The following is a 27,068-nucleotide window of genomic DNA, read 5'->3' on the forward strand; positions in this document are numbered from 1 at the left end:
ATGTTATGCAATCCCTGAATCTAGAACCTTTCTACACTAGGTCCATCTAATTTCTCTGACATCATCCCCTCCCATCAAAAAGAAAAATAGTCGGTGTGGCTGTAAAAAGTGCCTGATGAGTCATATTGTTAGAGACCTCCCAAGCTTTTAGTCAGTAAATCATCAATCAATTATTGGAAGCTGAATTTATTTTCTATTTTTGCAGAAATATGGTGACATTCAGTCAATGGAAGTTGAGAGTATGCGACGTAGGAACAGGCTATATGTGATTCAGACTCTAGAAGACACTACAAGACAGAATGTGGTAAGTTGTACTTGATCTTTGAATAAGTGAACACCCCATTGAATATTTGCATCTTGTGTGGTGAATGGAAGTTTTTGTTGGGCCTTAGGGAATTTGACTTTGTTTTGATGCAAACACTTTTTGACGTTTGCTGACCTACTTACCCTCAAGCGTATTATTTGTAAAATCGAAAACAAACTATTTTCAGACCCAAATAATCATGAGCCAGGAAGTCAAATACTTGCCAATGATTTACAAAGTTGTTTGTATTAATTCCAATACGCAATTCCTTTGAATGCAGAATAGAAAGTCACTCAGACCTGAAGTCTGTCCCAGACCTGTTCTTTAACCGGATGATGCATGAAAGTAGTTGATGGGCATTCTAACCTCCTCTCCCTGTGTATGGGAAAAGTATTGAAGTTCACTTTGCTTAGCCACCTTGCTCCCTCTATCATGTTGGCTCTGCACTAGGACTAGATGTTCATATTGAGATCCCAAAGTGTTTATTTTTGTCTGTAATCAGTGTGTTGGGTTTTAACACAAGAAATATCAGGAATAAGAGTGATGAACTTAGAGCATGGATCAGTACTTGGGGCTCTGATGTTGTGCCCATTATAGAGACTTGGATATCACAGGAGCAGGAATGTTTGTTGGATGTTCCAGGGTTTAGATGTTTCAAAAGGAATGGAGTGGAGGGAAAAGATGATGGAGTGCCATTGGCAATCAGGGATAGTATCATAGCTGCAGAAAGGGAGGTTGTCGAGGAGAGTTTGTCTACAGAGTCAGTATGGGTGGAAGTCTGAAACCGGAAAGGAGCTGTCACTTTATTGGGAAATTTCTACAGATCCTCTAATAGCAGCAGATACACAAAGAGCAACAGATTGGGAGGCAGATTTTGGAAAGATGCAGAAGTAACAGATGCTGTCATGGGTGACTTTAACTTTGCTCATAGTCATAGAATTCTAGAATCCCAACGGGTTGGAAAGAGGCCATTTTGACCCAACAAGTCCACACTGATCCTCCAAAGAGTATCCCAGCTAGACCCATTCCCCTACCCGATTACTCAGCATTTACCTCTGACGAATGCACCTAACCTACACATCCCTGAACACTATGGGCAGTTTAGCATAGTCAATGCACCTGAGCTGCACATCTTCAGGATGGAACCGCCTTAGTTCAAATAGTTTGATTGGACCAGTTTTTATCAGATTTGTCCAGGAAAGGTTCCTGACTCAATATGTAGATAGGCCAACTAGAGGAGAGGGGATTTGCTGCTTGGCAATGAACCAGGGCAGGTGTCACATCTCTCGGAGGGAGAGCATTTTGGTGACAGTGATCACAACTCCCTGACCTTATACTATAGTCATGGAGAGGTATAGGAGCACACGGTATGAGAAAGTATTTAATTGGGGAGGGGGTATTACAATGCTTTTATACAGGAAATAGTGCTCCTAAATTGGGAACAAATGTTCTCCGGGAAATGCATGACAGAAATGTGGACATTGTTTCAGGAGCACTTGCAGATAGTACTGGACATGTTCATCCCACTGAGGCAAGGAAGGGATGGTAGGTTGAAGGAACCTTGGGTGACAAGGAATGTGGAATACCTAGTCCATAAGACATAGGAGTGGAAGTAAAGCCACTCGGCCCATCAAGTCCACTCTGCCATTCAATCATGGCTGATGGGCATTTCAACTCCACTTACCAGCATTCTCCCCGTAGCCCTTTATTCCTTGTGATATCAAGAATTTATTAATCTCTGCCTTGAAGACATTTAGCGTCCCGGCCTCCACTGCACTCTGCGGCAATGAATTCCACAGGCCCACCATTCTCTGGCTGAAGAAATGTCCAGAAGAAGGAAGAAGCTTACTTAAGGCTGAGGAGGCAAGGATCAGACAGGGCTTTAGAGAATTACAAGGCAGCCAGGAAGGAACTGAAGAATGGACTTGGAAGAGCTGGAAGGGGGCATGAAAAAGCTTTAGCGGGTAAGGAAACCCTATGGCATTCTGCACTTTTGTGAGGAGCAAGAGGATGGCCAGAGTGAGGGTCGGGCCGATTAGGGATAGTGGAGGGAACATGTGCCAGGAATTGGAGGAGGTCGGGGAGGTCCTTAATGAATACTTTGCTTCAGTGTTCACTACTGAGAGGGATCTTCACATTTGTGAACAAAGCTTGAAACAGGCTGATGTGTTTGAACAGGTTGATGTTGAGAAGGAGGATGTGCTGAACGTTTTGAAAACATAAAGATAGATTAGTCCCCTGGGCCAGGCAGGATATACCCAAGGTTATTACAGGAAGCGAGGGAAGAGATTGTTGCGCCTTTGGCAATGATCTTTATCTTCTTACTATCCACTGGAGTAGTGCCAAGTGATTGGAGAGTGGCAAATGTTGTTTCCTTGTTCAAGAAAGGGGATAGGGATAATCCTGGGAATTACAGACCAGTCAGTCTTGTATCTGTGGTGGGCAAATTACTGAAGAGGTTTCTGAGAGTCAGGATTTATGATTACTTGGAAAACCATAGCTTGATTAGAGATGGTCAGCATGGTTTTGTGAGGGGCAGGTCATGCCTCACGAGCCTTATTGACTTCTTTGAGGATGTAACTGAACACATTGATGAAGGTATCGTGGTGGAGTAGTGTACATGGATTTTAGCAAGGCATTTGATAAGGTTCCCCATGGCAGGCTCATTCAGAAAGTAAGGAGGCATAGGATACAGGGGAAGTTGACTGTCTGGATGCAGAATTGGCTGGTCCATAGAAGACAGGCTGGTAGTAGGTTGGAAGTATTCAGCCTGGAGGTCGGAGACCAGTGGTGTTCCGTAGAGTTCTGTTCTGGGACCTCGTTGTGATTTTTATGAATGACTTCGATGAGGAAGTGGAAGGGTGGGTTCGTATGTTTGCCAATGATACGAAAATTGGTGGTGTGGTGGATAGTGTGGAGGGCTGTTGTAGGTTGCAAAGGGGACATTGACAGGATGCAGAACTGGGCTGAGAAGCGGCAGATGCAGTTCGACCTCAAAGTGTAAAGCGATTCATTTTGGAAGGTCGAAATGTTTTCAGAATGCAGGTTAAAGTCAGGATTCTTGGTGGTGTGGAGGAACAGAGGGATCTTTAGGTCCATGTCCACAGATCCCTCAGATTTGCCACCCACGTTGATAGGGTTGTTAAGAAGCCGTATGGTGTGATGGCTTTCATTAGTGAGGGATTGAGTTTAAGAACTGCGAGGTTATGCTGCAGCTCTATAAAGACCACACTTGGAATATTGTGTTCAGTTCTGGTCGCCTCATTTGTAGGAAGGATATGGAAGTTTTGGAGAGGGTGCAGAGATTTACCAGGTTGCTGCCTGGACTGGAGAGCATTGCTGATGAAGAAAGGTTGAGGGAACTAAAGCTTTTTTCATTGGAGTGAAGAAGGGTGAGAAGTGACTTGCTAGAGGTGTACAGGATGATGCTAGAGGTGTACAAGAGATGATGAGAGGCATAGGTAGTGAGTAGTCAGAGACTTTTTCCCAGAGCAGAAATGTCTATCATGAGGGGGCATAATTTTAAGGTGATTGGAAGAAGGTTCGGGGAAATGCTTTTTACACTGTGTGGTGGTTGCGTGGAATGCACTGCCAGTGGTGATAGTAGCGTCAGATACATTAGGGACATTTCAGCACTCTTGGATAGGCACATGGATGATAGTAAAGTGAAGGGTGTACAGTTTAGTTTAATCTTAAGATTAGGATAAATTGTTGGCATAATTTGGCTGTACTGTTCTATGTTCTATATAACCTGTTAAATACTTAGGAGGTGCTCAGTTACCAGGCAGCTTTTACATGCAAACATATATAGATTAAGGACAAAAAATGTCGAACCATGGTGTGATTTATATCTCTTTATTTAAATGAGAATAATTATGTATTATTTTAATTTGGTTAATTTATATGGATTATTTGCAGGTCTGATGTAATAAAGTCTTTATTTTTATTATCAGAATTGGTATCACTCTTAGCAATGTTGAATGCTACCTCTTTATTTCCAGTTTTGATTTCTGACTTAATTTTGAGGAGATCATTTTATTACAAGTTTTTAGATCTATCACTAATTGATTCAGGAGATAACCACAACAGCAAAGTGATTGCCTTAACCTGCTACATTCTACTTTAATACATATTAAGAGCAGAAAGTCAGATGTTTCAGAATATTGTTAATTTTTTTGACATTCTTATTTGGTCATATATTTGGCACATTATAAATAGCACGTTTATGTAATTTAGATATTTCATAAATAAATATCTTTGATTTTTACTGATGGAATATTAAGTGGTGTGTTAGGCAGTGATATTGCAGTCTGGTTTGGATATGATGTATTGAATCTTGTGCTATATTTAACATTGTGAACCCTTTGTGTGATTCAGCTGCGGGTTGTATCTCAGGAAGTGATGTTCGGCCCTAAAGAACTGGAAGACCTCTTCGAGCTGTTTAAGGTCACTCATTCATATTTGTTGATTTTGGAAAATTGTCTGCATGCTTTAGCAAAATTCCAGAAGGGGGGGTCCCACTAGTGCATCATTGTGCATCAAACTGGCATCTGTCACAGTGACACCTCGAATTGTGACACATCAGTGCTTTAAACATTGATGACACAAAATCTTTAACTGAAATAATCACTTAACTCTTAAGTTGCTGAATTAAATATTCGTTAAAAATCAGCAAATTCTACTTGATTGAAGTGAGGGGCCAAGCTGTTTAGTCAAATAATTTCTTGATACTTTAATGCTACCGATTTCTTCCTTTATCCAGGTTAGTGTATACATTTGGTAATAATGTTTATCACATAAGCACATTTCTGTATTACAAAAATGATTAGACTTTCAAAAGTACTTAATTGACTTAAAGTACTTAGTACTATCCTGTGGTTTTGAACTAAGCTACACAAGTCAAATGTTTCTTATGTTTCTACAACAAAGGGTAAAATGTGTATGCTTCTGGTGGTGGAAAAAGTTATCTGCCCTTCGAGCTGTCCAGAGGATGTTTCAGTAGATGTGCCCTTCTGTTGAGTATTCCTAAGTTTAATCCCTCCTTAATTGGTGGCAGTGCCTTTAGATGCCCGAGTCCCAAGCTCCACAGTCAGTTCACTGAACCTCCATGGCTCTTTCCTCTTGAGTACATTGCTTAAAGATCATTGGATCATCTCCTCTCTCTCCCGCTCACTCGCTCGCTCGCTTGCTCTCTCTCCCTCGCTCTCGCTTGCTCTCTTTCGTTCGCTCTCCTTCGCTCTCTCTTTCGCTCTCTCTCTCTCACATTCTGAGGAAATCTGAGTAATGTCCTTTATTCAGACATCTGACCGTCCTTTTTGGAAGAAGCAAGTGAGGGATTATGTGATCAGTTTAATGCTGTTTACTTTCTATTTTGGACTTGCTACCAATTATGATTTCCTTAAAATTTCATCAATCCAATATTTTTCTTTATTAGGGTGTTGTTTTTGAGCTAGCTGAGTTTTTTTGTGCTAAAATTACACACGTAACTAAATAAGCTCAAATAAGAATATAAGAAATAGGATTTGGCCATTTAGCCCCTTGAGTGTGCTCTGCTATTCCAATATGATCTTGATTGATCTAAACTTGATTCTCAACTCCAGTCTCCTACGTGTTACTGACATACCTTGGCCTATGTGTCTTGATGTAGTTGAAGAAACTACTTACCGCGGTTTTGAATATAAGCAATCCAGACTTCCTCTCCCTTTGGTAGAGAATTCTCAAGATTCATGATCCTCTGAGAAAAGAAACCCCATCTCATCTCTGATTTGAATAGTCATTTTATGTTCCCCAGTGTGCGAAACCAACTGCCCAACGCCTATCCTGTCATGCCCCCTAAGAATCTTGTATCTTTCAGTCAGATCATTTGACATTCTCTTAAATTCTAATGGTCATAAGTCCAACCTGATGAACTTTTCCCCATGAAAACAGCCCCTTTGCCCCAGAAGCAATCTAGTAGACCTTTTCTGAACTACATCCGGAATAAGGATATCTATTCTTAAATAAGGAGACCTTAACTCTGTTTCATATCACAGGTGTGTGGTCTCACCAGTCGTGCATTTGTTGCAAAGCCTCCTTACTTTTGCACTTCATCCCCCTTGAAACTAAAATCCAACATTTCTCTTCCCAGGTACTTGCTGTATCTGCAAGTTAATTTACTATGATGATTCCCAGAGCGATCTGTGCCACAGCGTTCTGTATTCTTTCTCCAATTAAATAATATTAGTGTTTCGTACTTCCTAACAAAACAGGTAGCCTCATTTTTCCTGAATTATACTCCATCTACAAAATCTTCGCCAACCTTTATAAATCCTTTTGCAGCTGCTTTGTTCCCCTCACCTTTCTTTCACAACTTGTTTTGTATCATCTGCAGATATGTCTATCATAAACCCAGACCCTTCATCCTGAATTAGTTGCCGCGATCCCTATAGCACTGAGTTTACCAACGTATCCCTAACGCATGAGCTGTTGTGCAATCAGAGACATTATTAAATGCCCTTTGGAAATACAGTGTTTGAAATTCACTGCATTGCTTTTATTCAGTCTGGTTGCGACATGCTGAAGTAGCTGTAATTATCTTGTCATACGCATTGTTTTATAAAATGTGTTTAGTCGACTTAATTATATTTTGATTTGCCCTATTAATATTTTTTTAACCTCTCACCTTTCTTGGAAAGCGGCAGTGCATGTGTTTTCCAATCCATTAGGATCTTTCCACAATCTAGGAAAGTTTAGAATATTGGAAGCACAGTGGCTCGGGTTTAGCACTGATCCCTCGCAGTGTCAGGGACCTGGGCTCGATTCCCAGCCCTAAGTGACTGTCTGTGTGGAGTTTGCACATACTCCCTGTGTCTGTATGGGTTTCTACTGGGTGCTCCGGTTTCCTCCCACAACCCAAAGATGTGCAGGTTCGGTAGATTGGCCAAGCTAAATTGCCCCGGAGTGTCAAGGGATGTGCAGGCTAGGCACATTAGCCATGGGAAATGCAAGGTTAAGGGTGGGGTCCTGGGTCTGGGTGGATTGATGTTTTGCAGGGTCAGTGCAGACTCCATGGGTCGAATGCCCTCTTTAAAAGCTTTTCCAGCAACACATTTTTAAGCTCTGATCTCCAGCATCTGCAGTCCTCACTTTCTCCTATTCTCTGATTATGACCCAAGCATCCAGTACCTCTACAGCCGCTTCTCTAATGACCCAAAGATATATGCCACCAGATCCATGAGAAGTCAGATTTTAGTCATTCCCTTTTGCGAAGTACTTTTAGATGGTTGTTTTAAGTTCCTCCCTCCATTTCTCCCCCTGTTATATGGGGATACTTTGATATCTTCTCCTATGAGAACTGATGCAAACTCTTTGCTCATTTTCATGTTTCTTATTCCCTCATTCCCCAGTCTTAATGGAGCCAAATTCACATTTTTGCTAGTCTCTTCTGTTTCTTTATTTCTGTAATAGCTCTTACTGTCATTTTTTATCTTTTCTCTATATTCTCCCTCTTGATTTGGTTTTGATTTCAACATTGCTATTTCTGCATTTTTCTAATCTCCTGACGTATCACTAATGATCTTAAAATTTATCTTTTTTTTAAAAGTTGATACCATCTTTGTCTTTGGTAGTTTGCCCAGAAAGTTCACTGTTCTCAGGAAATCTGTCTTTCTCTATGGAATATAGTTTTGTTGAGCATTATGAAGTATAGCTTTAAATGTCTACCAATGCTTAGCTTCCATCTTAACCAGTCTTAACTAGACATGGTCAGCATTGTTGGTGCAATTATTTTGTCATCTGAGACACCTATTTCTCCCTTTTTGTTTTGTAGAAGGAACATTTTTTAAGTTGTTACTGGATTCCACACAGTCTGGCACTCAAGCACCATGACTCTAGCCTCCCATACCTGGAGCAGTACCAGATTGACGGTAAACAGTACTGCACACTTTTCCGGCATCTGAGTCCATGGGCCCACTCTGCAAATGCAGACTTATTAGCTCTGTGGAGTTTTCGGCTTCTGGATGAGAACACTGACGGCCTCATCAATTTCAAAGAGTTTTCATGTGTTCTAGGTAAAACACTTTGTGTTTCAGACTGTGGTCAACTTACTAGAGCTTCTTACAACAGCATTCTTAGTTCTTGTATAATGTGATGGAAGGATATCTGGACGGAATGTGGTCTGCCTACTGAGGTTTCTGAAATCTCAAGTCTTCAGCACTGCTGTGGATGATGGAAAAGGGGTATTGTTTCATATTGACGCTGTGCAGAGGCAGCCTGATTTGGGATTTGAGGTTCCCTAATGGAAAAGTTCTCAGTCCATTGTTTTTGAAACTGACATTTCTCCATCTCTACTTGTTTGCTTATTATATGTGGGTGACTGTGCTATTAGAGTGGTGCTTGAGATGGCACAGATCACACACTCACCTGTGTTGAACCAGTTGGTCACACTTAATGTGATGGGGAGAAATTGTTTTTGTGCCACTTGGCAATAGAAAGGAGATTTTAAGCTCAGCCACTTCGGACTAAAGTCAGGATGCAGCTTTCCGTAGGAAGGGGAGTAGAAATCTAGAACTTTGTTCACCTCGCAAAAGGCTGTAGATGGGTTAATTGACATTTTGAAAACTGACTTTTGTTTTGGATCAGCATATTTGTCGAGTAAAGATGACAAAGTGGAATTGACATAAATGTTGGAACGAACTTGGCAGGCTGAACTGCCCACACCTGTTCCTAAATGAGTCACTACTTTATGCAAGCAAGGACTTTTTTTTGAAGAAATGATATAAATTTCACCCAGTTGCTGTTGATGCATGACATTCACAGAACTTCACACATTTTGTGTGGAATAAAGAACAGCCTGTCTTTAAGCCTTTCATCAAATCCTTAAAGGATTTGAGGTCATGAGTAACAAATATTCTAATTCAGTTTTATCTCTTGCAGATGTGATGTACAATGGATCCTTTACAGACAAACTGAAATTACTTTTTAAATTGCATATTCCACCAGGTAAATCAAGTAATTACTAAAAATCCACTAAAGTGTTCCATAATTAATCTCGACAAATATATACTGTTCTTGAAATCCCAGAAAAATTGTACTTCAACTGCAGTAATTATGGTTGACATCAGTTCATATTATAGTGACAGTTTTATTTAAGCACATAATTACCACTGCAATAAACTGAATGTTAGCGTTATCCCATGGCTCTTTGAAAAATGTGCAGCGTAGCTGTCATTCAGCATAGAATCGGCATGACTGTTATTTAACCTGTCTAGATCTGGTGGGGAGGGGGTCAGTGTCATCTTTTGACCATTGTTATGTTCATGAGATCATGTTTGAGTCCAGAGAAGAGGTAAATAAAGTTAAGCATTTCTCTTCACTAATTTTATATTTATAATACTTTTTGCAATAACAAAATAGGTGAGTGTTAGCTTGATTAGAATTCTCTTCTTTCAAAGGTTCTGGGTTCAGAACCCACTGGAGCCTGAGTGCATCATTGTAGCTGATGGTTGAATTTCATGCTGCAGAACCAGGGAATTGTAAGAGGTGTTCTCTTTTGCATGAGATATTAAAACAAGACCTCATCTAGCTAGATGGATGAAAGAACTTGCTTGATTGAAGTTGCAAACAAATGCTCCCAACATTTTTGCCAACAGCTGCCCTTTGGCGTGTGCCACCACAAACAGGTTTCTAGCCCTGTGTCTGTTTTGCTGTTGGTGGACATTGCAGGTGCATATACCGATAGAACCATGACTAACTTAAATTTTGGGTGTGGTTATGTCGAAATGTCTTGAGGTGATGCCATTGCATATACTTTCGTTATTCGTGTGTACAATTTTAACTGCTGGCCTTTTGCTTATAGCATTTACAGAAGACGAAAGTGCAATTCCTGCAGCTTCCAAACAGTCAGAACTTTTTAGTGAACCATTGACTCAAGGTGATCACATCGATGGTTTGTATTGACTTTTTAATGTGTCTAAATTAGCAAAGTATAACTGATCAAGGTGATACCTGATCTCAACTCTATAATTGTAGCAAGATGCAAAATGTGCACAAACTCCTCTTCTGCGGTGTCTCATGATAGACATAAAATGACCATTCTGGAAATTTTAATACTGAAGTGATTCTATTTCCATTATAAAACTTTGGTGCAACTAGCTAACAAGGTGAATAAAATACCCAAGCTGCAATTCTTCATGTTAAAACAAAGCTGAGCCACATTTGAATAGCTTACCAGGGGAAGGCAGCAGTAGTCAGGTTCATGGCATTGTAGCTGGCTCTGCTGTACAGACGGGCGGCAAAAAAGAGTGGAAGAGCTGTTGTCACTTGGGATTGTAGGGGTAGTAGATAGGCAGCTCTGTGGTTGAAAACGAGACTTCCGAATGGTATGTTGCCTCCCAGGTGCACAAGTCTGGAATGTCTCAGATCGGCTGCGGAACATTCTGGAGGGGAGGTTGATCAGCCAGCTGTCATGGTGCATGTAGGCACCAATGACACAGATAAAAATTGGGATGAGATCCTATAAGCAGAATTTAGGGATTTAGGAGCCAAGGTAAAAAGTAGGACCTCGGAGGTAGTAATCTCAGGATTGCTACCAATGCTATGTACGAGTCAGAGTAATAATGAAAGAATAGGGAGGATGAATGCGTGGCTTGAGAGATGGTGCAGGAGGGAGGGGTTCAGATTTTTTTGGACATTAGTACTGGTTCTGGGGGAGATGGGGCTATTACAAATCGGACGTCTGCACCTGGACTGGACTGGACTAGCTTGGAACCAATGTCCTGGGGGATGCTTTTGCTAACATTGTCGGGGAGGGTTTAAACTGATGTGGCAGGGGGATGGGAACCAAATGAGGTGGTTAGTGGACAGTAAGGAGGTAATGACTAAAGTCTGTAAGGAACTAGATAATGAAGTCAGCATGACTAAGGGGAAGAATAGGCTGGAAACAGATGATGAACACAAAGGGACAGATGGTCTGAGGTGCATTTGTTTTAATGTGAGAGGTGTAGTGGGTAAGGCAGATGAATTTAGAGCTTGGATTAGTACCTGGTAGTATGACGTTATTTCCATTACTGAGACTTCGTTGAGGGAAAGCATGATTGGCAATTAACTATCCCAGGATATAGATTCTTCAGGCGGGATAGAGAGGGAGGTAAAGGGTGGAGGAGTTGCATTACTGGTCAAAGGATATCACAGCTGTGCTGAAGGAGAGCACTATGGAGGACTCGAACAGTGAGGCAATATGGGCAGAGCTCACAAGTAGGAAGGGTGCAGTAACAATGTTGGGGCTAAAGTACAGGCCTCCCAACAGCAAACAGGGACACAGATATGTGAACAGATTATGGAAATATGTAGGAGCAACAGGCTGAAGGTGATAGGAGATTTTAATTTCCCATTCCCAACATTGACTGGGATTCACTTAGTGTTAGAAGTCTAGATAGAGCAGAATTTGTAAGGACATCCAGGAGGATTTTTTAGAGCAGTATGTAAATAGTCCAACTCAGGAAGGGGTCATGCTGGACCCGGTGTTGGGAAATGAGCCAGGCCAGGTGATTGCTGTTTCATATGGGATTACTTTGGGAATAATGATCACAATTCCATAAGTTTTAGAATACTCATGGACAAAGACAAGAGTGGTTCTAAAGGAAGAGTGCTAAATTGGGGAAAGACCAACTACAGCAAAATTCAGTGGGAGTTGGGGAATATGGATTGGGAGCAGCTGTTTGAAGGAAAGTCCACATTTGATATGTGGGAGGCTTTTAAAGAGAGATTGGTTACAGTGCAGGACAGATAAGTCCCTGTGAAAATGAGGGATAGAAATGGCAAGATCAGGGAACCATGGATGACAAGTGAAATAGTGAGACTAGCTAAGAGGAAAAAGGAAGCATACATAAGGTCTAGGCGGCTAAAAACAGATGAAACTTTGGAAGAATATCGGAAAAGTAGGACCAATCTGAATTGAGGGATTAAGAGTCTGAAATATCTTTAGCAAACAGGGTTAAGAAAGGTCCAAAAGCCTTTTATTCAGATATAAGGAGCAAGAGGGTAACTAGAGAAAGGGTTGGCCCACTCAAGGACAAAGGAAAATTATGCGTGGAGTCCGAGAAAGTGGCTGAGATTCTTTGCATTGGTATTCACCGAGGAGAGGGTCATGACGTGTTGAGTTTAGGGACAGATATTTGTACTCTAGGTCAGGTCAGTAGAAGGAGGGAAGAAGTGTTGGGTATTCTAAAAGGCATTAAGGTGGACAAGTCCCCAGGTGCAGATGGGATCTATCCCAGGTTACTGAGGGAAGCGAGAGTAGAAATAACTGGGGCCTTAACAGGTATCTTTGCAGCATCCTTGAACACGAGATGAGGTCCCAGAGGACTGGAGATTTGCTAATGTTGTCCCCTTGTTAAAGTAGGGAGGCAGGGATGATCCAGGTAATTATAAACCTGTGAGCCTGATGTCAGTGGTAGGAAAGCTGCTGGTGAATATACTGAGGGATAGGTTCTATTTACATTTGGAAAAAAATTGACTTATCAGTGACAGGCAACATGGTTTTGTGCAGGGAAGGTCTTACCGATTTAATAGAATTCATTGAGGAAGTGACAACGTTGATTGATGGAAGCGATATAGATTTCATATGCATGAACATCAGCAAAGCATTTGATGAGATTCCCCATGGTAGGCTGATGGAGAAAGTGAAGTCGCATGGGGTTCAGGGTGAACTAGCTAGATGGATAAAGAACTCGCTGGACAGCAAGAGATAGAGTAGTAGTGGAAAGTAGTTTCTCAAATTGGAGAACTGTGACCAGAGGTGTTGCACAAGGATCCATGTTGGGACTACTGTTGTTTGTGATATCCATAAATGATCTGGAGGAAGGTATAGGTGGTCTGATTAGCAAGTTTGCAGATGACACTAAAATTGGTGGAGTAGCAGGTAGTGAAGGGGACTGTCAGAGAATGCAGCAGAATTTAGATTGATTGGAAAATTGGGCAAAGAAATGGCAGATGGAGTTCAATCGTGGCAAATGCGAGGTATTGCATTTTGGAAGGTCCAATTCAAGAGCGAACTGTATGATAAATGGAAAAGCCCTGGGGAAAATTGATGTGCAGAGAGATTTGAGTGTTCAGGTCCATTGTACCCTGAAGGTGGCATCGCAGGTCAATGGAGTGGTCAAGAGGCACACAGCATGCTTTCCTTCGTCAGACAGGGTGTTGAGAACAAGAGTTCACAGGAAATGTGACAGTTGTATAGAACTTTGGTTCAACCACATTTGGAATACTGAATATAGTTCTGGTCACCACATTGCCAAAGGATGTGGATGCTTTGGAGAGGGTGCAGAGGAGGTACACCAGGATGTTGCCTGGTATGGAAGGCACTAGCTATGAAGAGAGATTGAGTAGATGAGGATTATTTTCATTAGAAAAATGGAGGTTAAAGGGGGACCTGATTGAGGTCTACAAAATCATGAGAGGTATAGACAGGGTGGAAAGCAAGGAACATTTTCCCAGAGTGGGAACTCAATTACTAGGGGTCTTGAGTTCAAGGTGAGAGGGAAAAGGTTTAAGGGAGATATGCATGGAAAGTTATTTTCGCCGAGGGTGCCTGGAATACATTGCCAGCGGAGGTGGTAGGAGGCAGGCATGATAACATCATTGAAGGTGTATCTGGACAGATACATGAATGGGCAGGGAGTAGAGGGATACAGACCCTTAGAAAATAGGCGACAGGTTCAGAAAGAGGCTCTGGATCGGCGCAGGCTTGGAGGGCCGAAGGGCCTGTTCCTATGCTGTAATTTACTTTATCCTTTGTTCATTGATCTCAGAGGGGAATTTAACCTCAGTATTATGGGGCAGCTGTTCGAAGGAGTTTACATTAAAATTGGGAGACCAAAGTTTAGTCCCATTTTGACCTTTTCCTGAGTTTCCACTCTGTGTAGTTGATGGATTTGGAGGACAAATGTATAGACTTTTCTTTTCTTGTGTTCACTGCTTGTCCAGAGAGCTAGAGTTTTATTAATTGCATGTCATGAAATATTTATGGACTATAAGGGACTGGATCAGAAGCGTGGTCATGATGTCAAAATTTTGGAAGAAAGAAAGAAAATTTACATCTGCTCTTCTTTCCCCAACAACTGCCAGGTATATAATATTATTAAAGTAAATATCAAGATTGGAAAAGCCTCTCTGCCAAAAATTCTGGAGTTATCAATAAGTTTGTTTTTTATTGGAGGGAGTGGGGTGATCACATGACTTAGCTGTTCTTTTTCATTCTCCATTTTCTAGTTCTACACAAGCTGCAGCCACAGGTATAGACCATAAGTAATTCAAACGAAATATTAGGGACCAGCGTTCAAAATATCCAACCCTGAAAGATTCCAAAGTTGGCTTGGGAAAAATTCGCCCAGAGTGGTGACCGGTCAGCGAAATATTCAATTTTATGACTGTCACTTCAGGAGATATTAGACTTGAGGAAAATAATGTGCTAGGTCTTAGTTTAATTAGTATTGTAGTTGTGAAAATCCAAGATTACAATCGGAGATAAGACCATCACAAATAGGAACAGGAGTAGGTTTGTGACTGGCTATTTGAAGTGTTTCAGCTTTGTGCATTTGCATTGGAAGCTCATTAGCTGTGACTTCAGTCTGCAGACGTGTTTACGGGAATGGCTTTTCCTATGTAGAGGACAGTGTCAGTAATTTTGAGAAAGTCTTCTCTTAGCTTATGCCTGTTGAATACTCTCTCTACTCAGAGTAGTAATGGTATGGAATACTTTGTCTGCAACGGTAGTAGATTCGCCAAGTTTAAGTGCATTTAAGTCATCATTGGACGTACTTGGAATAGTGTAGGTGGGATGGGCTTCAGATTAGTATGATAGGGCAGCGCAACATCAAGGGCCGAAGGGCCTGTACTGCGCTGTAATGTTCTATGTTCTAATAACACTAATTTAAATACTGTGTTGTGTAAGAATTGATGCTTTCCTCTTGCATTGTGGCTTTAAATTTAAGAGAAAGTTAATTATTAATATTATCGATGAATGAATTATTCTGAGTGTAAATGTATCATCACAAATCCAGAAGGTAGTATTTATAAAAATATCACTTAGTGTACTTTGTGAGAATGAAAAAGGAGCTCCTAAAAATCCAAAAGTATCCCTCAAGAAAATTTTGAGAGAAACCTTGGGAAAAACAAAAATGATTTTGATCTCTACCAGCACCCAAAGTGAGGGTGAAGTTCATGGTGCTACCAAGAAGCCTGAGCCCAGTACAGAACCAGGCGTTAGCACTCAGCTGTCAGTAAGCTGTGGATGTGCTGCTTCACCTTGTGCGTTTTGAAGAAAGTGGAAAATTGGCCAGCTCCCTTAACGAAACAATAGTCGCAAACTACCCTCATTAATTTGCCAATATCTGATGCTTCACAATATACATTCATTTGCATAGAAGTAGATATGCAGGTAGTTCTCCTATAACACTGTAGTTGCATTCCTGTACAACACCGTGTTATAGAAAATCACACAATATAAATAATGGAAAAACCAGGGTTGAGGCCAGCCACCAAAAATATCAGTAAAAATCAGAAGAAAAATAATAGTTAGCCTAATGCAAATGATAGCACAGTCTTAGTAAAGCTTTAATGCAATAATACAGTAAATTCAAATTTTAGTATTAAAATCACTGACTACAGCACTGTACCTTTCACGAAGCACTTCATCAGAAAGCCCGCGAGCTGGCTGACCACCTGATGCCAAGGCGAAAGTCCACTCCTCCTCAGGATTCTCACCCGGTTTGAAATAACGTTCCTTCTAAATGTACACTACAATTCCCGTTTTCAAGCTAAGCTGCAGGCTTGCAGAACTGATTGCATTCCTGTTTTAGCTGAATTTGCATTTTGCAAACAGAGAATCCTGAGGTTGGATTTTGATGTTCAGGTTGACTGCCAGGGATGGAATCACAACAGCAAACAGGAGTTCAATTTCCATCAAAAAAGGTCCACAATTTACTATTGCAGCCAAATAAATGGGCGCTATAGGAGAACTTCGAGGAGAAAGTGAGGTCTGCAGATGCTGGAGATCAGAGCTGAAAATGTGTTGCTGGAAAAGCGCAGCAGGTCAGGCAGCATCCAAGGAATCTGCTGTTCCTTGGATGCTGCCTGACCTGCTGCGCTTTTCCAGCAACACATTTTCAGCTATAGGAGAACAGCCTGTATGTACTAACTATAATTTATCTCCGTATTTTGTATGAAGTAAAACTGCTCATCCTGATGTTGGAATTGCTGCTACAGTAGTTATGAATTTTTCAAAAAGTATTCATACCTTGAGCACTTCTGCTGTAATTTGGCCAAGTAATGGCATAGTTCCATTGTAATATTTGGTCTTGTATTCCCATATCTGCTTTTGAATTTCAGGGAGTAACAAGGGGAAAGTTGATATCCAAGCTTATTTGAAACAGTGGCACGATGAGCTGACAAGAAAAGAAGAAAGTATCCGAAACTTGCCCCGGATAAATCAGGTGATGGTCTGATCTGTTTCACTATTTGCACTTGCCACGTTTTTGGCACGTATCTTTCTGTGGTTTCTGCTGAGGTACATACAAATCAATAAACGCAAGAGGCAGAGCGACTTGAGGTTGAAGTGGTTGCCACTGACTTCTTGAATGAGGTCAGAGGTTTTCCTGATAGTCTTGTGACACAATGGTAGTGTCCGTCTCTGATCCAGGAGGCCTGAGTTTGCGCTCCACCTGCTCCAGAGGTGTGTCACAACACCCTGAACAGGTTGATTTTAAAAATTAAAAAAAAAACCAGACATTTTGAATTTCCAGCCCTTTTTATTGGTCTTGTCTGACCTTTCCTCGAGCCTGAACCGTGTGCTCCCTGGAATTATGACTTGATATATTTTGCATATTTTCTCATTTTCTGCTCCAAGTTCAGTCACAGTTGTTTTGACTTCACTGAAAACGTGTTCCCCGAACCATAAATTTAATGTAAAGATAACCCAGGTGTTGGAAACCTCTCCCCACAGACGTTGCCAGACTTGCTGAGTTTCTCCACTTCTGGTTTTTATTATCCCTCCTCAATAATTATCCATTGCAACCTATTCTTTCTTCATTAAACTTTCCTGGAACTTAGTGCGTTGGCTGACCAAAGTTCTCATACCTACCTGCTCGTTGCCCAGATCTATCTCTCTCAAGCTTTTTAGGATGATTTACAATGTTAAAAATGCTGCAGAAAATAAATTTAGGAGTAGGCCATTTGGCCTTCAAGTCTGCACCAACTACAATCAATATAACCTCCAGCTCTTGGATATGGAAGATATAGACTGTAGGGAAATAGATGGTGACATCTTGCAAAATGTCCAGATTACAGAAGAGGAAGTGCTGGATGTCTTTTAGATTAGATTAGATTAGATTAGATTACTTACAGTGTGGAAACAGGCCCTTCGGCCCAACAAGTCCACACCGACCCGCCGAAGCGCCACCCACCCATACATTTACCCCTTACTTAACACTACGGGCAATTTAGCATGGCCAATTCACCTGACCCGCACATCATTGTGACGGTGGGAGGAAACCAGAGCACCCGGAGGAAACCCACGCAGACACGGGGAGAACGTGCAAACTCCACACAGTCAGTCACCTGAGGTGGGAATTGAACCCAGGTCCCTGGCGCTGTGAGGCAGCAGTGCTAACCACTGTGCCACCGTGCCGCCCGTCTTGAAATGGTTAAAAGTGGATAAATCCCCAGGTCCTGATCAGGTGTACCCGAGAACTCTCTGGGAAGCTAGGCAAGTGACTGATGGGCCTCTTGCTGAGATATTTGTATCATCGATAGTCACAGGTGAGGTGCTGGAAGACTGGAGGTTTGCAAACGTGGTGCCACTGTTTAAGAAGGGTGGTAAAGACAAGCCAGGGAACTATAGACCGGTGAGCCTGACCTCGGTGTTGTTGGAGGGAATCCTGAGGGACAGGATGTACATGTATTTGGAAAGGCAAGGGCTGATTCGGGATAGACTAGATTAGAGTGGTGCTGGAAAAGCACAGCAGTTCAGGCAGCATCTGAGGAGCTGTATTCCTGATAAAGGGCTTTTGCCTGAAACGTCGATTTTACTGCTCGGATACTGCCTGAACTGTTGTGCTTTTCCAGCACCACTCTAATCTAGACTCTAGTTTCCAGCATCTGCAGTCATTGTTTTTATCTGATTCGGGATAGTCAACATGGCTTTGTGCGTGGGAAATCATGTCTCACAAACTTGATTCAGTTTTTTGAAGAAGTAACAAAGAAGATTGATGAGGGCAGAGCAGTAGATGTGCTCTATGTGGACTTCAGTAAGGCTTTCGACAAGGTTTCCCATGGAAGACTGATTAGCAAGGTTAGATCTCATGGAATACAGGGAGAACTAGCCATTTGGATACAGAACTGGCTCAAAGGTAGAAGGTAGTGGTAGAGGGTTGTTTTTCAGACTGGAGGCCTGTGACCAGTGCAGTGCCACAAGAATCGGTGCTGGGCCCTCTACTTTTTGTCATTTACATAAATGATTTGGATGCGAGCATAAGAGGTACAGTTAGTAAGTTTGCAGGTGGCACAAAAATTGGAGGTGTAGTGGAGAGTGAAGAGAGTTACCTCAGATTACAACAGGATCTTGACCAAATGGGCGAAAGAGCTGAGAAGTGGCAGATGAAGTTTAATTCAAATAAATGCGAGGTGCTGCATTTTGGGAAAGCAAATCTTAACAGGACTAATACATGTAATGGAAAGGTCCTAGGGAGTATTGCTGAACAAAGAGACCTTGGAGTGCAGGTTCATAGCTCCTTGAAAGTGGAGTTGCAGGTAGATAGGATAGTGAAGAAGGCGTTTGGTATGCTTTCCTTTATTGGTCAGAGTACTGAGTACAGGAGTTGGGAGGTCATGTTTAGGCTGTACAGGACATTGGTTAGGCTAGTGTTGAAATATTGCATGCACTTCTGGTCTCCTTCCTATCGGAAAGATGTTGTGAAACTCGAAAGGGTTCAGAAAAGATTTACAAGGATCTTGCCAGGATTGGAAGATCTGAGCTACAGGGAGAGGCTGAACAGGCTGCGGCTGTTCTCGCTGGAGTCAGAGGCTGAGGGGTCACCTTGTAGAGGTTTACAAAATTATGAGGGGCATGGATAGGATAAATAGGCTAAATCTTTTTCCTGGGGTCGGGGAATCCAGAACTAGAGGGCATATGTTTAGGGTGAGAGGGGAAAGATACAAAAGAGACCTAAGGGGCAACTTTTTCACACAGAGGGTGGTACGTGTATGGAATGAGCTGCCAGAGGATGTGGTGGAGGCTGGTACAATTGCAACATTTAAGAGGCATTTGGATAAGTATATGAATAGGAAGGGTTTGGAGGGATATGGACCGGTTGCTGGCAGGTGAGGCTAGATTGGGTTGGGATATCTGGTCGGTATGGAATGGTTGGACTGAAGGGTCTGTTTCCATGCTGTACATCTCTATGACTCTTCCCATGTAATTCTCCAGAACAGTAATGATCACATTGTAACCAGTTGCACTAATACTTGAATTCAGTCCTATAATTTGGCTTGTTCCCTTTACCCTCAATAAGATTAATTATCTCTAAGCAACATTTGGAGATGCCGGTGTTGGACTGGGGTGTACAAAGTTAAAAATCACATAACACCAGGTTGTTGTCCTTGAAGGAGCGTCGCTCCGAAAGCTAGTGCGCTTCCAATTAAACCTTTTGGACTATAACCTGGTGTTGCGTGATTTTTAACTATCTGTAAGCAGTAATCATTTGGGAATGGCCTGTAATTATTCACTAGCAAAAGAAATTTGAAGTAGATGACATTGTCACCATCAGAAAGTAAAGCAAGCTACGTAAGGAGGAGCAGCTACTTTCCGTGTTTTTAGGATGAAGATGTTTCCTTGCGCTGCAACGACAATATGTTTATCTTCTATTGAATTTATTCGCAATATACCTGTAGTACATTTTACTTACAGTGAATGCATATATTAAAAGCAGAAAAGCTGCCAGTGCAAAGCAGGTCAATTGGCCAATAGCACAGCGTTCATACCAAGGATCACCTTCCAACTGTGCGTGTTACCTACCCTGCCAGCAATCCAATTTTCATTCACAAACCAAAATTGGCTCTCACGTCCAAACTACTGTGGAATTATTCCTTAGGGAAAACTTCAGCAAGAACAGGGAGAAAATTTATGATCTGCAATCCAGTTGCTGAAAACTAAAGAGATCGGGTGGAATGCCTCCTAACCTGTCCAAATGTTCATGGTGCGTTATTAAACTCAATTCCAGGAATGTTAGCTGCTTATCAGTGAGTGAAACTCTGGACATACTTTTTATTACTTTAGGAAATGATAGCAGAAGAGAAGCATTGCCCAACCCAGCCACAAGGCAGTTTGAATCCAACAAACCAGCTCCGCTTTCAACTTAATCGATGTATTCTGTTTGACTCAGTCCATGCATCAGCATGATGTTTGCGTAATAAACATATAGAGAAATAAATCAAGTAAGAGTTTTTTCCCTGATTAGAGAGAGAGAGAGAGAGAAAACTATTATCAGCCATTTTCATCCTTACCTCACACTTATGATGAATAACTTGAAATCTTCATTGATCAATCCTCAACACAAAGTATCATTGTAGATTTCATTTTCATAATGGGTTGCTACTGTGAGCAAGGTCCCCAAAATAAGAGTTTGTTTGGTACACCAGATGCTGTTTTCCCTGTTGGTCAATCTTGTTTAACATTGTGGTAAATTTTATGACAAAAGTCAACAGGCATAATTAGCATATTCTACACCTTAGCAGAAGATGAAACGTGCATTCATCTAAATTGTCCTCCAATATTCAAATGCTAAAGCATTCTTGGAATGATCAACTTTATACTTTTATTATTTCTCTAGCTGCACTACAAATCAGTTGACTCATTCAAAGTAAAGAGCCTTAGTACTTTCATATTAAATCAATAACCCTTCAAAATATGCCTTGCATCAGTCTGAATTCTCCAGATGTCAACAGTCAGGACGAGGAACCCTTGGCCATTCACTGTGAGCTCAGTTACTGCAACTCCATCGGGATCAGCTGACGTACTGAGTGTGTCTTGATTTTACAGTCTCGCTTTTCTGTTTCACACTGCAGTACTTTCAACTGAGCCATCTGGGGAGCTGAAATGCAGCCATTGGCCATATTGCTATTTAACAACAGTTACATATGGCAAAACTTGAATAAAACAAAGAACTGTGGATGCTGGAAATCTGAAACAGGAAGTGCTGGAGAAACTCTCATGTATCTGGCCGCATCTATAGTGAGAGAGAGAGAAACAAATGAGTTTTGCGTCCAGTATTCTGATGAATCACTGGACTTGAAATATTAACTCTGTTTCTCTCTCTTTATAGATGCTGCTAGAATTGCTGCAACGTTTCCATTTTATTTTGTTGTGATTACACTTCTTTGAATGTGAAGCACTTTTAGATCCACTGAGAGAAGTGATGGCTGTTAGGTTTCATATGAAATCAAATCCACCATGTCAAAAATCAGATTGTAATAAGTAGAGTGCTGCAAAATACCCCCCAGCCATGTATTTTGGAAATGAAAATAAACCACTACAATTGTGCCAGCAATTTATTTTGGATGCTGGAAATCTCTCATCAAAACTGAAACTGCTGGAAGCACTCAGCTCATGGTTTTTATCTGCCTTTCTATTGCTGCATTTCCAGCCCCTTACTCTGTACCAGAATTTCCGTGCTTCCATCCTCCTGTTCTCCTTGTAATTTTCTCTGGACTCATCTTTCCTTTGTACATCTAATTATCATTCATTTCATCTTGTGCTGCAATTCCCTTTTTGTCATTTAACTACACATGCTCTCCACTTTAGTACTGAGGGCTACCCTTTTATTATTTTGCACGTTGAGCCACCGTGCCCCCACCCACATCCAACTTTCCCTCACAGGCTGTATGTATGCTTAAAAGCTATTTCTCCCTTTATCTTTTCCAGCAGGGCTGAACGATCATTGACCTGGATCTTTTTTCTCTCCAAAGACACTGCTTGGCTGCTGAGTGTTTTCAGGATTTTGTGTTCTTATTTGAATTCATTATTTAGTTGCTCAACAGCTTTGTTAATTATCAGAGTGGTACTGGAAAAGCACAGCAGGTCAGGCAGCATCTGAGGAGCAGGAGAGTCGACGTTTCAGTCATTTCTGATGAAGGGTTTATGCCCGAAACATCGACTCTCCTGCTCCTCGGATGCTGCCTGACCTGCTGTGCTTTTCCAGCACTACTCTGATCTAACCTCTGGTTTCCAGCATCTGCAGTCCTCACTTTTGCCTAGCTTTGTTAATGATTCCTAGTGTTTTGAGATTGGAGTGCAACTTTTGTCAATGTAGAAGCAAAGACACATTTCCAAAAAAAAATTTTTGTACCTGATGACATTTGTGCTTATTCTTAATTCCCCAGTCACAATTTGTTCAGTTTTCCAAGACACTGTATAATCTATTCCATGGAGATCCTAATGAAGAGGCACTTTATCGAGCCATAACGACTGTCACAGGCCTTTTGCTTCGAATGGAAGAAGTAGGGAGAATGTTGAACAGCTCAAATCCTCCCTTCCCAAGTAAACAAGGTGCAATCCAAGATGTCCGAAGTGGTGACAGCATTCAGGAGAACAAGGCATTAACGAAGCGTGAAGATAATGCTCAGGAAACACAAACTGAGATTGAGTGGACCTTTGCCTTTGAACAGATACTGGCCTCGCTGTTAAATGAACCGGTTTTGGTTACGTTTTTTGAGAAACACGTAGATATAAGGGCAAAAATAGAACAAACTAAATCTGTTCAACTAAGGGCTAAAAGGCAGTCAAATGCCATTGACTGAGCTTGTTCTCTGTTGTAACACTTAGGCCATATTCAGCTGTTGTGGTGATGCAACAGCCCACAAGCTTTTGAAAATTCTGTTGCCGATGACAGCAAGCGAAAGCGTAAGCTGTATTGCCTGAGATTTGCTGTTATTTTAATGCAGTTGTTAACATTATATTAATGCTGTGCTAAAATGACATGGAGGGAAGTTGCACAAACGCACACAGCATTTTTCCAGGCTGCAACTTTATTTTGCTATGTATACATATATATATGATGCATATAAGTAAGATGGATAGACAAACATGTTGAACACGAGCTATGAGCCACAAAGCAGCTATTACCTTTTTGCTGTTGAGGGATTTAAAACAGACCTTTGTTTACATGCACTGATTTTGGGTGATGTAAGAAGCTTGCATAAAATGAGAACCTAAACAAGAAAGGTGGACACATTTCAAATATTCCTGGTTTGAAACTAAATTGAGATTAAAATGTAAAGCCGTTCCTGTTTACACTAGTAGAACGTATCAGATTGACACGTATTCCTGTGAACTCTGTTGTTTTTTGTACACTACCAATACAACTCTGTAGAGTGGGCCCATGCAATTTCCTATTCTTGCCAGGGGATTGAGTCAAAAGAGCTGTTGCTGTACTTTATGGAATCTGGCACGTTCTCAGCAAATTGAAGAGGAATACATTTTCCTTATTTATACTAAAAGCATTTGTTTTTAAATTGTTATCGAAAAGAAATTATTTATAGCTCGTATACTTCTGATAGGGAAGGGAATATTTACAATAAGATATGTCCTGTATTTTTGAAGTATGATGCACACTTGTTCACTTTCAAATGTTACTGTTAATCTATCTTGCTTCTTTCCTGCTCTGAGAGTATTTTTTTAAGAAACAGCCCATTAGTAGAGTACACATTATATAAATAATATAGATTTTGCTCTTGATTCCGATGTCAAGATTTGGTGGTAATTGTAATCAACTGAAAATGTGAAGTTTTCAGGCATTACATTTTCTAAACCAGATGTCTTGGAACTTAGTATCAGTTATAGAATCATTCTTTGATTTAATTGCTTATGTTCAATGAAGATAATGCAATGTCCTTATGAAAGTAAAATTAACACAGAGTTTGTATATAGCCACACAAAAAGGTAAACACCATATATAGATATAAAATCAGCTCGTGCTGGAGACCGCTGTTAGGAAATGGTAGTCTGAAATCCAAAAAAGCAATTTGCTGAGAGTTTTTTTTTAGATTAAAAGAAAATCTAGTTTTCAAGGACAAACTATGTTTGTGCCAAACACTCGGGCACATGCGATAGTGCTTACTCCATTGATTGATGAGTCTTTCTGTCTTATGTTCCTTTAGTCCTTTATTGTACTGAAAACCTTGTCTAAAGAGTAAGTCTAAAATAAATATTTTGATTTCCAGTTCAGTTGGTTTTTACAAATTGTGTTTTCTAGTTCTCTTTATATTTGCTTTCTAATAAAAGAACATTGTTGACTAGTCTAAGCGGTAGAATATTGATCTTTTATTTTCCTCTAGTAGATAAAATGACTTTTAAGAGATCATCCAATTATAATCTTGCCCCAATGTATATGGTGTCCTGCCAGCATTTATTCATATCAGTTCATAGCTCTTATAACAATTAAAGCCTGATGGTTAAAACAGGGAAAATATAAACTTCAGCATTTCCAGTGGCAGCCAAGTGAATGAAGATAAGATGAAAATTAGCTAAACGAGATACCAAGCTGGGTTGGTTGTTAGCATGTGCTGTTTATCTGTTTCTTGCAATAATTTTTTGTTTCTGTCTCTATTTTTATTTTATCAACAAGAAAATAAAGCTAGCAAGTTGAGAGCTACCCGTTTCTATCCAGTAAACTTAAAAGAATTTCAGTTAGGATGGGTAGAAATGAAATTGTAATTAACTTTATAGTTTTCCACACTTGTGGTATCATGATTAAATGAACAGCATGTGTGTGTGTATATTTTATGTATTGCTGAATAGAAATTTTGTCTTGTTCTCATTAGGACAATCCACAAGCAATAAAGTATATGAGAAGAGAGTGTTGAAGAGTGAATTGAAGCATTGCTTTGGAAAATGCACCAGTTAATGGTGACTGACAGTTAACTCCCAAACTTTGTTTAAATTTTAAACCAGACGCTTTGACTGTAATTGGTCCAGATCGTGCCATGATAAATGAGCTTGAGAATGGCCATCTATTTGGTTGCATTGAAGCAGGTGCGGTGTACGTCTATGTTCTTTCAGACCACAGAGATGAATTGACTCCGTATAAAAGGACGTATCACTTCAGCTTTTTGCATCAAGGAAAGTACTGACTGTATCCGATCAGCCTGGGTTGTACAGACACTGTGTATTTAAACTCAACAAAACAATTAGTTGTCATTCTCTGGTTCATTTCTTGGGGAGATATGAATACCAACCAATTGACTCTGCTTAAAAATTAAACATAGCTTGGCAGTCAACTGTCAGTTAGAATTACCAGGTGCACTCTCCATGCCTATGCCTCTACCAATCAGAGTCCTCTTGCCAACCAACCCGCACTGTCACCTTGAACAGTAAAAAACATTGTTATCCCTTCTAAATTGGTATTTGTTGTGAATCAGCCTGATGTGAGCTGGGTGAAAAGACTCAACAGAATGTGTTTTGTTTTCATTAATGCTCAAATTTGGTACAACCAAACATCAAAATGATTGTTCTGAATAAATGAGCAGAAAATTCTCGCCTTCCCCATGTCTGCAATTGGAAACGGTGTTGACTTCAGTGGACAGTCCAAGGAACCCTGCTTCCTGCTCAGATAACTGTAAGCCATGATTTATGAAGACAGTGGCCAAACTCTGAATAGGCAAAGTCTTTTTCCCTGGGGTGGGGGGAGTTCAGAACTAGAGGACATTGGTTTAGGGTGACAGGGGAAAGATATAAAAGGGACCTAAGGGGCAACTTTTTCATGCAGAGGGTGGTATATGTATAGAATAAGCTGCCAGAGTAAGTGGTGGAGGCTGGTACAATTGTGACATTTAAAAGGCATTTGGATGGGTATATGAATAGGAAGGGTTTGGAGGAATATGGGCTGGGTACTGTCAGTGGGACGAGATTGGGTTAGGATATCTGGTCAGCATGGACAGGTTGGACCGAAGGGTCTGTTTCCATGCTGTACATCTGTATGACTCCCCAAATTCCCCTAATGATGTGCAGACAAGAGGGCATTAAGCAAAACATTAGCCTTTAACACAGCTATGGAGGGATTCATGCAATGGAGCCTTATAAGAAGAATGACTATTTCTTCAGCTGGAACGCTATTGAGGTGGGTCCTGAGGGTTCTGCAGTTTGTAGCGGTATAACAGAATTGAGGTTTTTTTTTGAGAGATGTACCAAGACTGTATTGCTGTTCTGTCCCAAAGTGATTGTATGAATAGAGACCTGCACAACTAACATGAAATACCGATTGATAAAGATGTGCACAACATTTGAATTGTAAGAACAGTTAAGGCGACTGCATCTTTTAAAAAAGATCAGTATTGCTCATTTATGAATATCAATTCTGGCTGGCTTTGAGGTGCTGTACAGTATTAGTGATAAATAAAGTTAAGGAATCTTTCTTACGAGATGTACATGGCCATTAGTCATAGACCCAGAGTGATGGGATGGAAGGCTTGCCAATCCAGAACATGAGTTTTAAACAATTTGTCAATCCCATTAGAACCCGGATGAGTGGTACGTGTATGGAAAATGTGAACAGAAGCAGGAAGAGAGAGTTTTGAGAGTTTGATGTTTACTCATACTGTAAGGAGCTGACAGAGGCTTTACTCTTTATCTAATGCCCTGCAACACCTCGAATTGCTCCAGGTTTTACAAAATGGAAAGGACATCTACTCCAGGTCATGAGCATCTTCATTTTAATCAACACAAAACTGATCAAAAATG

At 40.9% G+C, this 27,068-nt stretch overlaps 1 protein-coding gene across 2 annotated transcripts in view; it reads left to right on the forward strand.

Moving 5' to 3' along the window:
* The window catches only part of tbc1d8b (TBC1 domain family member 8B), a 92,355-nt gene extending 66,917 nt beyond the window's left edge, over window positions 1–25,438 (forward strand). The window contains exons 14-20 of one of the 2 annotated variants that reach the window (XM_060832414.1): window positions 206–304; window positions 4,682–4,750; window positions 8,112–8,352; window positions 9,218–9,283; window positions 10,140–10,229; window positions 16,670–16,773; window positions 25,154–25,438. In XM_060832414.1, the coding sequence (XP_060688397.1) occupies window positions 206–304; window positions 4,682–4,750; window positions 8,112–8,352; window positions 9,218–9,283; window positions 10,140–10,229; window positions 16,670–16,773; window positions 25,154–25,195 (711 nt within the window). In that variant the 3' untranslated portion in view covers window positions 25,196–25,438. Of the gene's footprint in view, window positions 1–205; window positions 305–4,681; window positions 4,751–8,111; window positions 8,353–9,217; window positions 9,284–10,139; window positions 10,230–16,669; window positions 16,774–22,714; window positions 24,635–25,153 lie in introns of those variants that run through there. The other variant, XM_060832413.1, reaches the window with a different exon arrangement.
* The last annotated feature ends 1,630 nt before the right edge of the window (window positions 25,439–27,068 follow it).

Source organism: Hemiscyllium ocellatum, chromosome 11 (genome assembly GCF_020745735.1).
Source record: "Hemiscyllium ocellatum isolate sHemOce1 chromosome 11, sHemOce1.pat.X.cur, whole genome shotgun sequence".
Classification (NCBI taxonomy): Eukaryota; Metazoa; Chordata; class Chondrichthyes; order Orectolobiformes; family Hemiscylliidae; genus Hemiscyllium; species Hemiscyllium ocellatum.